We start from the raw sequence: 15,197 nt of genomic DNA, 5'->3' as shown, positions 1-15,197 counted from the left end.
AGGCCGGGCGGGCAGCGCCGAGCAAGCATATGGCCCGGGCGGGCAGTCTCCCCTCCGTGCTCAGCGTGCAGGCCCAGCGTGCGGGCCAAGCAAGCTGCCAGGCCGCCGGGCCCGGCCGTCACAGAGCAGGATGGAGCGCGCAGACCAGGCCTGCAGGCTGAGCGAGCAGTCGCCCCGCCGTGCCGAGGGCAGAGGCTCAGCGTGCAGACTGGGTGTGCAGGCTGAGCGAGCGGTTGGAGCCCCGTGCCAAGCGTGCAGGCTGAGCACAGAGGCTAAAACCCCAAGCCGTGCCATCTGGGGTGCAGGTCAGCCCCCGAGCCATGCCGTGTGGCCCCCAAGGCCCGCAGCACTGCCGTGCCGTGTGGTGTGGGTCTGGCCGGCACCATGTGTGCTCCCCAAAGAGCACCCTGGCAGCAGGGCTGGCACCGGGGCACCTCCCTGCTGCCTCTGTGCCCCGGCCATCCCTTTCCGAAGGGCGTCCCACCCCCCGTTTGGCTGGGGGTGCTGGGCAGGAGAGTGCTCACTCCCCAGCCTGTGGGATGCTGTGGAGTGCTGGCAGGGTGGCATCTGAGGGTTGCGCTTCAGACCTGGCTCTACTTTGCAGGCTCCTCCCTTCTCTGGGAGCAGTTTTGAGGGTGTTGGGGTCCTAGTGAGGCTGTGGGTGTCCTGGGGGTGCACCCTTGCCTGCAATGTGGGGCAGGACGTGGAGGAGTGTGCAAGCCATCCATAGGGGCGGGCACTGTAGGCAGGAGAGTAATGATGGGCAGGAAGGAGCGGGGCTGCTCACTCCAGCCTTCTGCCTAATACAGCCTGACATCCTGCTGGCCCCAAGGTCCTTAACCCTCCTTTGTTTTCTTTTTATCTCAACAGGACAAGAAACTGCGGATCTTTGACCCCCGAGCCAGCCCGGCCGCCTCTCAGGTACCGTCCCTCTGGGGTGTGCTGGGCAGTGTGGTGCAGACAGCCCTGCCTGGCCGGGGTGCCCTCTGCCTGCTGTGAGCTGGGCTTGGTGCCTCAAACTGTCCCAGCCTTGGGACAGCTTGGGAGAGGCAATGCAATGGCATGGGCTGAGGGCAGGGGCACGGGGCTCCTCGACCCTGGTGGGGTTCAGCATGGGGGAGCCCTGCCCTCCCGCCCAGGCGGGCGAGCTTCCCCAATGCACTGACACGCTGCTGCTGGGGGCTGTCTGCCTGCGGGCAGCGATCCCGAGCCCTGCAGGCAGCAATCCTGAGCCCTGTGGGTGCTGCATCAGGACTGTGAGCTGGGGGCTCGGTGCCGCCGTGCAGGAGCTGGGCAAAAGACTCTCAGGGACAAGGACCTGCCAAGGGTGAGGGCTGGGCGGCTGGATCCGCTCAGCTCAGCAAATAACAGCGATTAGGAAATAAGTAGAGGACTTAAGCCTTGACGTCGAGTTTAAACAGCCTCTTATTAGAGGTTTCCTGTGGCTTGGGGGCTCTGGCTGCCGGCGGCGGCTGCCGTCCCTCCCTGCAGAAGGAACTGGAAGCCTTTGGGAGGGGAGGGATGCAGTGGAGAGCAGGGCAAGATGACTGTAGCAGGCTCTGCGGCTCCTCATGCCTCTCCTGCTGCCGGTGTGTGCGTGCCTGGGCACTCGGGAAGCTGATGGCCTCCGGTGCCTGTGCTCAGGCATGGGGGTAACCCCAGGCACTGGCCGGGGGGAGCTGGTGCCCCAACACTGCACTGCTCCAGGACAGACTCTCCCGCTGCCCCTGTGCAGAGCCTGGCTGCTGAGCTCCTGTGAGGGCCCTGGGTGGTTTTGGTGGGTACAAGCAATGCCCTGACCCTTCAGGCAGCCTTATAAATACACCACCACAATATATAAATACAAAACCAGCGGTTACATGCAAGTGAGCCAGGGCAGAGTACTCCCAGCCCTCAAGTGGCCCCTGTGATGCTCCCCTGATCCGAGTGCCATTTGTCATGGCTGGAAGGTACCAGTCTCTGCTCCGAAATTCATCCTGCCCCTATCCACCAACGGCTCTGGGCGCTGCTCCCCTTCCTGCCTGCTCCCTGCCTCTCCCCCTGCCAGACCTGTCGGCTTGTGTGACGGCATTTTAGCAAAGCTGTGAGCACAATGGGCTTGAGCCAAGTCTCCTGGGGAGGGTGGACTCTGTCTCACTGAGCTATTAAAAATAACGTGTGAATGATGGTGGCTGTTCAAAGCAGGCAGCTCACTTCCCTCTGCTGCTGTCTGATCCAGCCCGAGGCCGGCGCTCGGGGTTTGCCAAGAGAAATATGCACCTTCGCTGCCGCGGCCAAATGCTGCCGCGCCACAGCCCTAACCCCGGCCAGCTGAGAATTGATGAAGATGTTTAGTCTTGGAGAAGTACTGTGCTGAAGGGGAAAACTTTAAAATGCCATAAATCCTCTGGAAGTTTGCACAGGGCTTGCTTAGCCAAGAGGAATAACACTCCTGTGTTTTGTTTTTTTCTTTTTTCCCGGTTTGCTGGAGGGCTGGGTTGTTTGGAAAAGCTCCTTCTCCCCCCGGGCCAATGCGGTTACGAAACCGGGTGATGCCGGGGCCACTGTGCGGTGCCAGCGCCTCGCAAGCTCACGACTTTTAAGTCACCTGTTTTTTTGCAGCGGTGAGTGAGGTGAGCAGTGCAATGGGTTTTCCAGCTGGGCTGGCCCCTGCAGCACTGCAGACTGGGTTTCCTCCACAGCAGGCAAAGGGCTCGGGCTCAGCACCACCGCCAGCTCACCCTGGTCCCTTTGCGGCACACGGTGCTGAAGCTGTCCTCAGCCTTGGGCTGCTCCTTTGGCTGGTTTTCTTAATTTGTCAAGCCTGCCTCATTAAACCATTCATTTTTTTAGAGCAGGGGGAAAAGGATGAGAAAGAACTAAAATAAGAGCCTTGGGGAGGAGGGGTTGCCGCCATGGTGCGGTGATGCCTGATGCTGCTCTGGGGTCTTGCAGATGCAGCATACACGGGGCTGGAGACTGAGGGTGGATGGCGAGGAGGGTGACTGGCAGGCTGCCCACACCCCGTGGCCATGCCCCCAGTGGGGGCCTGACCCCCCCCATTCCTGGCTATGTCAGTGGCAGCTATTTTGAGCACATCCCAGCAGCAAGCAGGAGAGTGTGACGCAGCAAGAGCGGCGTGGCCGGGGTCTGGCTGACCTCACAGGGTGCCTGGTATGTACCCAAGACTATGATTCCCCTTGGGAGATCAGTGGCCTCATCCTGCCGGATCCCCAGCCCCTCATTGCTGTGTCTAGGCTGGAGCAGGAACTGCAACTGCAGCAGCCCCTTTGAGAGCATTAGGGCTGTGCTTGCACCCCATTGCTGCTCAGCATGCCTCCTTGGTGCCCCTGAACTGGCAGTGGAGATGTCAGGGTCACCCCTTTGCTTCAGAGGATCCTGCCATGTCTCCCCGGCAGCCACACTCTCCTTGCCCGGCTGGGTCTGTGTCCCACGAGTCCCCTCCTCTGCTTTGTCCCCTGCTGAGGCCACTCTGCCCCGGCTGCAGCCCACCTTCCCCTCCCACGGGTGCTGGTGGTCGCCCTCCTCACCTTGACCCTTTCACTGGAAGTGAGTCACATCCTCTCCCTTGTGGCTTTGGCTCTGCCGGGGCTCAGTGCTTCGCTGCTCCTGCCCTCACCCTCCTGGCAATGCCTCTGCAAATCCCGCAGAATATCCCTCCCATCTCCCCCTCGGATGTGCCCTTGGGGTGCATCATGCTCCCTGTGGGGGGGAAGGGGGACATGGTGCTGAGCAGGGGGTCAGAGCACTAGGAAGGTGCCCATAGCCTGGTGGGTCACCAGGACCAGCACAGGGCAGTGATTCGGTTAAGGCTTGGGTTACTAAGGTGGCATCACTGCTTGCCTGCTCCCCCAGCTACCCTCTCCTCTGGGTCCTGGCAAGCCCTGGGTCCCCGGGCTGGCTCTCCATGTCCCTGGGCTTCCTTTCCCCGGGGCTGGCAGGGACAAGATGGTCATGCAGTGCCCTGCCTGCACAGCAGGCTGGGGTCTTGCCTGTCCTCTAAAGTGGTGCTCTCCAAAGCGGGGTGCACACAGCAATCCATGGGGGTGCAGGGAGAAAATATTAGACCTTCAGCTGTACATGTGCATCTTTTACACATCAATATAAGTGGCTGAGGGTGCATCCTTATAAATGTTTACTGACAAGGGCGTGCAATCAGAAACACTGCTGTAAAGAAGGGAAGTGGCTTGTGGGAGCAGAAAGCTGCTGCATGGGAGGGACAGTCCCACGCCACGCGGGCAGCGTGGCCACACACGAGCCGGTGCCCCGGTTTGGTAGAGCAGAGCTGTGTCCACAGCGTGGCTGTGGGCCGGTGGCATGCGGAGCCAATGGGCCGCATCCCACCCCCACACGCTGCCGCGCGCTCGCGCGAGGGGCCGCGCGCATCTGGCCGGCACCTGGCTCCCATTACAGGGCCGGGGTGGGCGCCGGCGGTGCCGGGCTGCGGGGCCGCCACCGAGCGTGGCCAGTGTGGGATGGAGAGGAGCCGGCTTCGTTCTCACGAGAAACTTCCTCCACCAGCGTTTCGGCAGGACCGGGGGCGAGGGAACGGCCACGCGCGCTGGGTGAGCGCACGCTCCTGCTCACGTTTTAATGAGCTGTTTTAATGAGTAGGATGGGGGCTGAGGGCACCTGGGGACAGAGGAGAGGTTGTTCCTGTGGGTTTGTCCCCATCATGGGTTTGTCCACTCACCTCGTGGGACATGCTGGGGGCAGAGCTCAGTGCCTGGGAGCACCCAGGGGCCACAGCCCTCCAAGCACACCCCGTGCGGGGCAGGACCACACTGTCCCCCCGAGGCTTGGGGTGCTACAGGGCCCCAGGGTGGGGAGAGGGACACCAGCCCCTCTCCCAAACCTTGGCCACCGTCCCATGGGCCGCATCAGCCCCCACCATGGTGGGAGAGTACATCAGGGAGAGGGTCTCTGTGGACAGTGTGGCCGTGGGGGCAGGGCAATGTCGTGGTGAGATGGAGATCCAGACTGAGGTGACCTGGCCATGCCCACAGCCAGGACCCCACAGACCCTGACACGTCACCTCTGTCCAGGATCTGGTGTCATCCCGGGGCTGGCTGGGGACCGCTTGCAGGGGAAAGGCGCATCAGGACATAGAGAGATTTTAAGCCTTCCTCCCCCCGACCCCATCGGCGTGGTATCCCACGCTGGGGTCACCCCGGGGGTACCTGACTCCCAGCCTCAGCAGCGGCTTCCTCCGGGCTGGGGGAAGGTCCACAGCATCCCACATTCCCAAGGAGACCGTGGGAAGCTTTGAAAAAGTTGGCCTGGCTCTGGGCTGCCTATTTATAGCACCGTGCGCTCGGCGCTCTCATGCTTCTGTTCCCCAGCGTAGCTGCACGGGACTGTTTATATTTCCTCTGCTCTGCTTCCCCCTCGGCCGTCCTTCCCAGGAATGCTGCTTGGTATGGCAGACACGGGGAAGTCGAGGAGGATTCGGGATGAGGCAGCGGCATCACGAGGGATGGAGGCACGCGAGGGTACCAGCCCGCCCTCACCTGGGTGCCCTTCCCTCCTGCTGGGGCCAGCCTCAGCAGCACAAGGGCACGGGTTGGCACCTTGCTTACCTGGCACTGGGACTCCGGCACAGAATTTCAGGAGCCTCCATCTTGCTGCCCAACCTGGGGCTCCTGGCAGGCTCCTATTCAAGAGGGCAAAGGTGTATTGGGGATTTTGGTAACAGCCCCGTAGCAGGGCTTGCGGGGCTGGTGGCTGCAAGAAGAGATGAGATGCGGGAGCGGAGAGATGGGTGCTGAGGGGTGCTGCAGTCTGCCCAGCCCGCGGGGCCAGCGGCTCCCCCCTTGCCTGCCCAGGGTGGGAGGTCCTGCTCCCAGCCCAGCCCTGTGGTGGGAGCCCACTTGCCTTCCTGCACCCTTGGGGACGTTGTGTTGGCCTCGCCAAGGGCAGGAGGGGCTGGCCAGAGGCAGGGGCTGTGCAGGCAGCGGGGTGGGAGAGGCAGAGCCTGAACAGCGCTGACGGTGCCCAACTGCCTGGGGCACGGGGACACCGTGGCGAGGCTGCCCTGACCAGCAGGATCGGGGTGGCGGCGTGGGCTGGAGGGGACTCAGTGATCCAGCCCCACCATGACACAGACACCCCGCACCAGGCAGTGGGCAGGGGCCAGCACCGGCAGTGTGATGGGTGCAGGGGCACTGCTGTTACCCTGTGTGGTGCCTGGGGTCCCTGTGCTCCCCGAGGGACAGGTGGCACCTCAGGCACTCCCCAAGGAATGTGTCTGGCCTGGGAGAGGCTGCTCTGCTCCCCTGGCCACCTCTGGAGTAACCAGGATTTGGCAGTTAGGGGAGATCACTCACATTCTTGTGCCAGGAAGAGGATGCAGTGAACCGCCTCAGCTCCCCAGGAAGCCGGTCCTCCTGCCCCCACAGCCTCGTGGGGTTTGGAGGGAGCGATGGCCTTTCCCCACTCACATGGACCCATCCTTTCCGTACAGGGAGGAGGAGTCTGTCCCCAGAGCCTGCCACAATGCCCCGAGCTGAGGGGACCCCTCCTGCCCCAGCACCCACTGCCAAAGTGATGGCTCAGTCTGGTTCTGGTGCCTCCTGTGCCCACGCAGGTCCCTCTGCTGGGGTTGCTTCCCACGGGGGTCAGATGCCCACAGTTTGCTAGGCATGCTCATGGTGTGCTAGCCACAGGCAGGGCTGAGCTGTCCTGGCCTCCGCCAGCCAAAGGGTCCCTGCCAAGGGCAGAGCTGTGTCCTCTCAGCTACTTCCCACCCATCCAGCCCCACGGCTCTGCCTTGGGCTCCCCATCTCTGGCTCTCCCTGCCCTACATCCCGTCAGAGGGTGGCCACTCGCGCAGAGCAGGGATCACCCCGGGGATGGCCCCAGCTCCGATGCAGCGTTTGCTTTGTGTTGGGCTCTCCCGGGCAGCCGAGGAGCTGAGGGCGGTCGCTCCGTGTGGGCAGCTGTTACCAGCTCCCCCGGCCCCACCGCAGCATCGCTGCCAACAGCTGCATCCGACACACCAGCCCTGTTCCCCAGCGCTGGCCCCCCGCAGCCCCCCACATCCCACCGGGCTCCGGGGCTGCACAGCTGGGGACCCTCGTGGGTACCGGTGCCATACCCCAGCCTGTGCTGGGAGGGATGGGTTGAAATAGGGAGAGGAAGGGTGCTGGGAAGCCCTCCCCATACAGCCGATCTGGCTCCGAGGAGGGACCACAAGCTCCCCCCAGCCTGGGCTGGCTAAAACCAGCTGGGCTGGACCCGCACAATGGGCTGGAGGAGGCTGGGCTGCCTCGGTGCTGGCGTGGCTGGGGAGCTGGGAGGCCTCCTCGGCCCCCTGCATGCCAGCCCGGAGCTGGTGGGCTCCTCTCAGCTTACCAGGGGGATGAGCAGCCCCGGGCTGTGGCTAGTCCCCTTCTCTGGGGATGCAGGGGGGTCCCTGGGTGCTCCAGGCTGGGTGCCAGCCCAGCTCTGCCAGCCCCAGGGACCCACAGCAGCCCCATGGCCACCCCAGGGCTCTCTTCTGACCAAACCACACCAGTATCAGTGGCAGGTCACACTGCCCCATCCCATCCCTGCCAAGACCCAGGGGAGAGGACACAGGGTGGGAGGGTCCTGGGGACACAAGGACCCCCCGTGGGCCTGACTGCCATCCGGCCCCACACGCTCACCTCTGGCAACATCTGCACAGCCGGGTGTCTGAGCCACCACCCAAAGCAGAGCGCCCCGGCCCCGGCCTCCCTGCATACTTGCTGCCATACGTACTGCTCAGCCGGGATGGAACTAATGCAGAAAACATGGCCCTGCGCCGCAGCCGGCACAGTGTGGGTTGGGAGCGGCAGCGGCAGCGCCCTGCCCTCTGCCAGCCGTGCCACCCGCCCCAGGGGCTGCCACCCACCGCCGTCTCTCGAGTGCTGTGCTGGATGGTCAGGGGGACCAGCGGTGCACGGGAGCCAGCACCGTCAGCTATCGAATCTCCAGCTGTTGAGTTTTGGCTGCCACAGCCGCACGGCTCAGGTGCAGAAGTGCTCTCCCAGCCGACAAGTGGGCCCAGCTCCCGGGGTTTCCATCCCTCTCGGCACCGATCCTGGGACATATTCCCTTCTCCAGGCCCTTCTTCCTGCCGGGAGCTGGATCTGGTGCCAGCATGTTGGAGGTGGGGGACAGGCCCCTCCTGCCCCACATCCTGCCCCTGCGGCTGGGAGCACCGGCCTCGGCTTGGCCAGTGCTGCTTCTTCCAAGTGAGCCGCTCTGGCTGGCGAGGCCGTGTTTGTGCTGGCAATGAGGCTCATGTGCTGGAGCCAGGGGAGGATGAGCTTGGCACCTCACGCCTTCTCCCGCCCCAGCTGCGGGTCTCTCCAGAGCGTGGGCATCCATCTGGGGCCAGTGGCCAGGACCTGGGGACGCTGCTCCTGGTGGGGCTTCTTTGGTGGGGGTTGGGAGATATGGCACCTCTGTGTGCCCTCACTGGCCTGCCGTGGTGGCAGAGCCTCGCTGGCAGTCACAGTGTGGTCATGGCTGGTGGTGCACGGTGCTCACACTGGAGGAGGTGCAGCTCATGGGATGCAGATCCTCAGGCACCGGGGTCGGTGTCCCCCTGCCAGCCTGGGGCTGTGGACACGTGGGCACCTCCTGTGCCCACCCCATCCCTCCTGCCCCCACGCCAGGTCCTGCCTGCCCTGTGTGGAGGTGCCGGGAGCGCTGTGCCAGGTTTAGCCCTGGCAGAGCCCTCTGCTTTTCCATGCCAGCTCTGAAATAGTTAGCAGTCTTTTATTGGCTCTTTGTAAGTGAGAGCGAGGGGGCTGCAAGTGCTGGCTGCACCGTGGGGCGAGCGCTGGCTGCTGGTTCCCGCTGGGACGCCGGGAACCGCAGGACCCATCTGGGAGCCACATGGGCGCTGGCAAGCAGCCACCGCCAGCCCCATGGTAACTCTTCCCTTCCCGGTCTCGGCAGAGCGGCACTGGGGACAGTGGGGGGATCAGGCTGGGGACGATGGGCAGAATGCGATGGTGGCCTTGGCTGGAGGATCCCAGCACTGCAGGGAGCTCAGGGCAGAGGCAGAGCGGGGTGGCAGGGCATTGGGGTGGTGTGGGGAGCACGGCAGGCTCAGTTTGCTGTGTGTTTCGGTAGCATCTGGACACATGCGGGGCACTGCAGCCAGGATTCAGCAGGGATCAAGAACCTGGGGATGCAGCCAGGGAAGTAAATCCCTCTGTCACCATGGCCACAGACACGACCAAGCTTCTTCCTGTCCTTGCAGGCATGGAGCAGCTTCCTCATGGCACACTGACCCCCTTGCCCCCTTGATGGGTGTGGGGAGAGCCTGTGCCCCCTCACGCTCATGTTACTCACTGCCACCCTCTGCTCCTCGCTGGGAGCCAGGCCAGTCACTCCACAAAGCAACCACACTGGCACTGGCACAGGGTGGGGGCTCAGCACTGTCACTGCTTGCAGACTGTCCCCGCTGTGCTGTCACCATGGGCATCTCTCAGTGGAGACAGGAGCCAGCACTCAGCTCTGTCTGCTCGGCCCCGGGGCAGTTCACGGCCACTGCCGGTGAAACACGCAGCCTGAGCAGCATGCCCAGCGGCGATAGTGATGGCCATGTCTCCTGTGCCTTGCAGAGTGTCATGGGACACGAGAACAACAAGGACTCCCGGCTGCTCTGGATGGGCTCCAGTGATTGCCTCATCTCCGTCGGGTTCAGCCAGGTATGGTCCTCGCTGGGAAGGTGGCCCTGGCACTACCGGAATGTCCCAGCCCTGCTCCCTGTGGCGGCTGTGCCAGGGCCCCTGGTGCTTTTTGGGTGGCCAGTCCTCCATGAAAGCAGGAGGTCCCCTCACCCGGTGACCTGGCCGTTGCTGGGGACAGAGGGAGGCTGGCTGGCGAGGGAGGTGGTGCTGTGGGGTCAGGCAGGCAGCCCCAGTGCTCACCGATGTTTGTGTCCCTGCAGATGCGGGAGCGGGAGGTGAAGCTGTGGGACACGCGGCGGTTCAGCGGGGCGATGCTCACCATGGCGCTGGACACCTCACCCGGGTAGGGACGGGGACTCGCTGTGGGGCAGGAGGGAGGGCAGTGGGGACATGGGGTGGCACAGTGGGGACACGGTGGTCAGAGACCTGTGGGGAGCGGGAGGTGGCAGAGAGCTCCTGGATTGGCAGCACTCAGCCACAAAGCTGGGGACAAGGCTGGGGATGGTGTGGCTGTGTCCCTGGCACCATTTGAGTGGGGTGGGAGCACGGTGGCAATGCTGGGGATGGCACAGAGGTGTCCACAGCAGTGCTGGAGTGGGATGGGTGCTCCGTGCTGCTGCGGTGGGTAGTGGCACTGCTGGGGACAGCACTGGCAGAGTCTGAGGTGACTGCTAGCTGGGTGGGTGCGTGCTCTGGGGCAGCACAAGAAGATGCTGTGAGCGACTGAATCCCTTTGCTGCCACCTGTGCACCAGAGCAGTTTGGCCCTGACGCCCTACTCATGGTGGGGCCGTGGTGCTTTTTGCCATGGGGCTGTGGCGGCTGCCCAGACAGCCGTGGCCGGGCCAGCGGCCGTGCTGCGCTCACCAGACATCCCTTGGGAAAGAGCTTTCACAGCTCTGAGGGGTCAGCACCTCTCATCAAGGCATGATGGAGCCGTCTCCTGTCTGTGGGGCACCACTGAGGTGAGGAACACCCTGGTTAGACCCAGCCTGGCCTCTCCTGTCCCGCCCAGTGATCTGGCCTGGGGTCACGGTGTGGGTGAGGAAACAGGAGGAGGAGGAGGCAGTGCCTTCATCCCACCAGAGCAGTGGGAGTCTGGGGCAAGGTCCTTGCTGGGATGCGCTGGAAGCTGCTGCATCTCCCCAGAGCTGCTGCCAAAGCGCAGGAATGGCGGGTCCCTTGCCGCACACCGGGCTGGCTCGGTGGCGGGCCGGGATGCCGGAGAAGGCTGGGTGGTCGGCAGCCGCCGAGTGCAGATACGGGGCCTCTGGCAAGGAGCTGAGTGAGCCGTGACAGCAGGGCCGGCCCTTGGCCGCCCTGCCGGCATCTCCCGACAGGAGGGGAGAGGATTGGCCGTGGGCACGGTGGAGAGGTGCTGACACGGTGGCTGGGGGAGCAGCCCCTGGTGGGAGCAGGCAGGGAGGCTGACGGAGCATCCCTCACCCTTCCGCGAGCTCCCGGGGCGAGCAGCTTGCAGCTCTCCTGTGCACTGGCACAACGGGCAAAGGCAGCCATGGGGTTGCCACGCCCAGTCTCAGTGACCAGCCATCATTAATGTCCATAGCGAGCACTCTCGAGGGAGGCCAGGGCACACAGCATGCTCCAAGGGGACGCTTTGGGATCGTTTATTGCTGCCAGCAGAGAATCCAATGGGAACTACCCCAAATCCCGCTGCTTCTCAGACCCCGCACGCGTGGGCCTCCCCGCCGGCGCTGGGCTGGGCTGAGCCAGCCCCACTAAATTGGATGCAGACGCCAGGCTGCGCTCAGCCCCCTTTGCGCAGGCTGCAGTTATTTTGGCTGCTGGGTTTATCGGCCGCCAGGAATGTGGCTGGCGGGCGCTGCCTGCACGTCACGCCGGGGCTCTGCCGGGTTGCAGCTGCGTGGCAGGGCGATACGGAGAGGGGCTGGGGTTGGTGGGGGTGAGTGGGGACCCCCCTCCCGTGCCACAGAGCCGCCAAGGAGCGGGAGGTGCTTTTTTTAGGCAGCCGCACTGGGGCCCTCTGCACTTCCAGCCCCAACCACTCCCCGCCTGTAAATCTTGCGGAGATGACAAATGGTGGAGGGGGATTTATTTGGGCTGGCTCCCGGCAGAGGTGCCGAGCAGGGGCCGTACTCTCCCTCTAGTGAAGCCGTCCTGGTTGGAGGGTGGCGGTGTGCGATGCTCGGGAGCCCTGAAGCCGTGACCAAGGCAGGGCGTGGTGGGTTTTGGGGTGTCCTCCCCAGAGGAGCTACAGGCTCGGTGCGTGAGGGGGTTGCCCATTGTGGCTCTCCAGCGTGGCCGTGGGTGCCCAGCGTGGGGCATCGAGGCCTGTCCGGCTGCGCCGTGGTGCCGACCGTGCCGTGAGCCGCGTGCGGGGAGCAGGGCACAGCAGCAGCAGCTCATTGAGGCTCTTTGAGGAAGCAATCAGTGGGCGGGCAGGAAACTCATACCATTCATTACTGACGCCGGGCCGGCAGGAAGGGGAGACCGCGTCCCCACCGCGTCCCCGCCGCACCCTGCCGTGGGGGCCCGTGCTCACCAAGCCGGCACCATGTGTCCCAAGCACCCTGTGGCACCCCAAAGCAGAGCTGTGGTGTGCCCCAAGGTGGGGGGACACCCCCAGCACTCTCACCCCGACGCCCACAGCCACACCGAACCCCATGGGGTGGCTGCCCCCTGCCCAGCGTCCACTTTCTAGGGAAAGAGGGCAAAGGGGGGAGGAGCACCAACCCCATTCACCCCCACATCAGCAAGTGCATTTTGGGGGTCCCTCATTCCAAATCCTGAGCAGGCAAGATCTTTGTGACTGTGTAAACTTAATTTTCAAAGCACACCAGCTGTGCTGGGGCTGTACTCAGGCGCTGCGCCCCTCCGCCGACGCCCAGACCCCTGAGGGAGCCGGTGGTGGGAGTCGCGGGTGGCCCCAGCCCCTCTCCGCGCCGTGGTCCTCGCCTTTGGGTACTCGCCGCTCCCTTCAACTCGGGTTGGCCCCCTTTAATTAGATCAAGGAGCAGCAGGGCAGGAGCCAGGAAGGGGCCTCAATAGGTTATTGTTGCCCTAAATTGTAACCAGCACCGGTGGGGTTGGGTTACCGGCTCCGACTCGGGGTCAGTGACCAGACCCCGCTGCCGCACGCCCAGCGGCCGGCGCGGCACTGCCCAGGGATGGTGCTGTCACCACGCCGGGGCCGGCAAGAACAGCGGCTCCCTTGTGTCACCGCATCTTTCAGTGTCCCAAAAATGTCCCCAGGGAGGCTGGGGGTGCCCACTTGCCGAGCGAGGGAGCGGGCAGCCTCCTGCCCACAGCACAGCCGGCTCGGGGCTGCAGCTGGGTCGGTTGGGCCGAGGTGATGGGGGCTGCAAAGGTCCCAGGGAGCTGTGTCCCCATGACTTGTGCCAACACTGTGCAGATCCCCACAGGGCAGGACGGTGGTGGGGGCTGAGAGGGGGATGGCTGGATTCCCACCACCCTTCACAGTGCAAAGTCTGCCAGAGCTGGGGGGTGCTGGAGCCGGGCCCTGCCCACAGTGGGGAGCTGGCATGGTGGGATGGTTGCGGAGGAATTGGGGACTGTTTGCCTCCTCCAGCTCTGGAGCAGGACATGGAGGGGCCTGAGCAGCTCCCCAGGGATGCTCAGTCCCAGCCCTGCCTGCGGCTGAGCCAGTTCGTTGGGGCCAGGCTCACTGAGGCACATGGCCCACCGAGGCACGTGTCCCCACTGCCACCCACCCTGCCACCGCTCCCCCTCACTGGCTGTAATGGACCCCTGATGGCCAATGCTGCTCCCATCCCTCCTGGCCCCCGACACCCTGTGCGCTGCTTTTTCCTGGGCCTCAGCAGCCCTTTTGGGTCATGCTGGGCATTTCGGGGGGTCTCTGATAACACCCACCCCACTGGTCAGGTCTCAGTGCAGAGCCTTGAGCAGGATAAGTCCATCCCTGTCCCTATCGCCATCCCCCTGCAGACCCCTGCCCTTGCCCTCTCCTCCCACGGGTGCCTGGGCTGGCGGCACAGTGCCATCAATGGGGAAGGGGCTTCTCCTGCTGCTCCCGCTTGGGTGCTGACCTCAGACGCAAGGAGAGAGGAGAGGCCACCCCATCAGGTGCCACCCCAGAGGGACCCATCCCTGTGGAGGGAGATGCTCCTGCATGGCTGCACGAAGGGGTTAATGCCTGGCCCGGTAATTACACCGTGTAAAAATAGCCCTGTGCTGTGTGCGGGGCTGCTCGGGCTGGAAGACAGCGAGTGGCGGCTGAAATCGCTCCCAGATGGGCCACAGCCTCGGCCCACCGCTGCCTCTGTGGCTGACCGGTGCTCCCTGGCCCCGGCCTGCCCAACTTGCCAGGAAGCCGGTGGGGTTTCTGCCTCCCCACAAACTCTTGCTGGCAGGCAACCCTTTGCAGCAGAGCAGGGGGCTGTGGGACGGGCACACGCCAGTCCTCGTCCCAGGGAAGTCAGGATGGGGGCGCCCAGCACCCTGTGCAGAGGCAGAATGTCCCCTGGGGATCTGCTCCTGCTGTGGGGACCTGAGGGACCCGTGGGACCAGGCTTTGGTTTCCACGGGGCCATGGCTGTGGCCAGGGATGTTCTTCCAGAGGCCTCTGGGCTCGACAGGGTGCTGGCAGGGTGCTGCCTGCGCTGGGCAGGGCTGGGCCAGCAGTGGGGCAGCAGGACTTGCCTTGGTGAAGCCGGCAGCCTCCTCCCGTTGTGGCTCCCCACTGAGCCCCCCTATCCTGCCAGAGGCTTCTGGCCAGGCTCTTGGTTACCAGGCCCGCTGAATCGCATAGAGAGAGGGATTATTTTTTTTTTTTGAGTTTATTTCAGGGGGTTTTGCAATCCTTCACCAGCGCTGAATCAGCTCGAAGGAATTAGCAGCGCCGCACGATGTGCCGCTCGGAGCTGCTCCTGGCGCACGCCACAGCTGGCAGCAGCCAGGGGGACTTTTGTGCTCAGGGTCGGGAAGCCTCAGGGGCTGCAGGGGCACATTTTAGGTGCTGCCGAGTTCCCGCAGAGCTGCCTGGGTGCAGATGTGGCTGTCAAGTGGGGGGGTCCGAGGCCCACAGGGTGCCAAACCCTGCCCTGCCCTCCGCACCCCCGTGCCCCGCCATGCCAAGGCCGAGCCCTGCTGCCCCTGTCATGCTTGTTCCAGCCCCTTCCCCATGTGGCCCCAGCCCAGCCACTTCCCCACACCGCCCAGCTCTGCCGAGTCACCCCAAAAACCTCAGCTGGGGGCTGCCTGACTGCGCGGCACCTGCCACAGCTGAACCCCCACTTTGATCCTGCAGTGCCAGGGCAGCCAATGTGGCATCCCCAAAGCAGATGAGGTCGTTCTGGAGCTGCTGAAGTCCTCCAGGAGTGATGGGACCTGCCAAGAGATCATGGGGGTCCCCAGCCCCAGCCTGGCATGTGGGGGTCCCCTGCAAACCTCCAGCTAATTGCAAGTGGGGGAAGGGCACATCGTGAAGCCAAGCAGCAGGAGGGAAAGCAAGGGGCCAGGAGGGAAGGGGCTTGAGGGCCCCTGTGAGGTCCCTGCTGTCGGTCCCCGG

The 15,197-nt window shown here is 64.2% G+C and overlaps 1 protein-coding gene across 3 annotated transcripts in view; it reads left to right on the top strand.

Moving 5' to 3' along the window:
• The window catches only part of CORO7 (coronin 7), a 50,470-nt gene that overhangs the window by 23,537 nt on the left and 11,736 nt on the right, over window positions 1-15,197 (top strand). For 2 of the 3 annotated variants that reach the window (XR_003399476.1, XM_026859111.1), the window contains 3 exons: window positions 871-921; window positions 9,600-9,686; window positions 9,929-10,011. Coding sequence is in view for 2 of the 3 variants with exons in the window: in XM_026859111.1 (XP_026714912.1) it covers window positions 871-921; window positions 9,600-9,686; window positions 9,929-10,011 (221 nt within the window). In the remaining variant the exon portion in view is untranslated. Of the gene's footprint in view, window positions 1-152; window positions 231-867; window positions 922-9,599; window positions 9,687-9,928; window positions 10,012-15,197 lie in introns of those variants that run through there. The other variant, XM_026859110.1, reaches the window with a different exon arrangement.

This window comes from Athene cunicularia, assembly GCF_003259725.1.
Source record: "Athene cunicularia isolate RWA chromosome 14 unlocalized genomic scaffold, athCun1 chr14_part1, whole genome shotgun sequence".
Taxonomy (NCBI): domain Eukaryota; kingdom Metazoa; phylum Chordata; class Aves; order Strigiformes; family Strigidae; genus Athene; species Athene cunicularia.
Note: the sequence above shows the minus strand (reverse complement) of the source record. Positions and strands in the feature narration are given on the sequence as shown.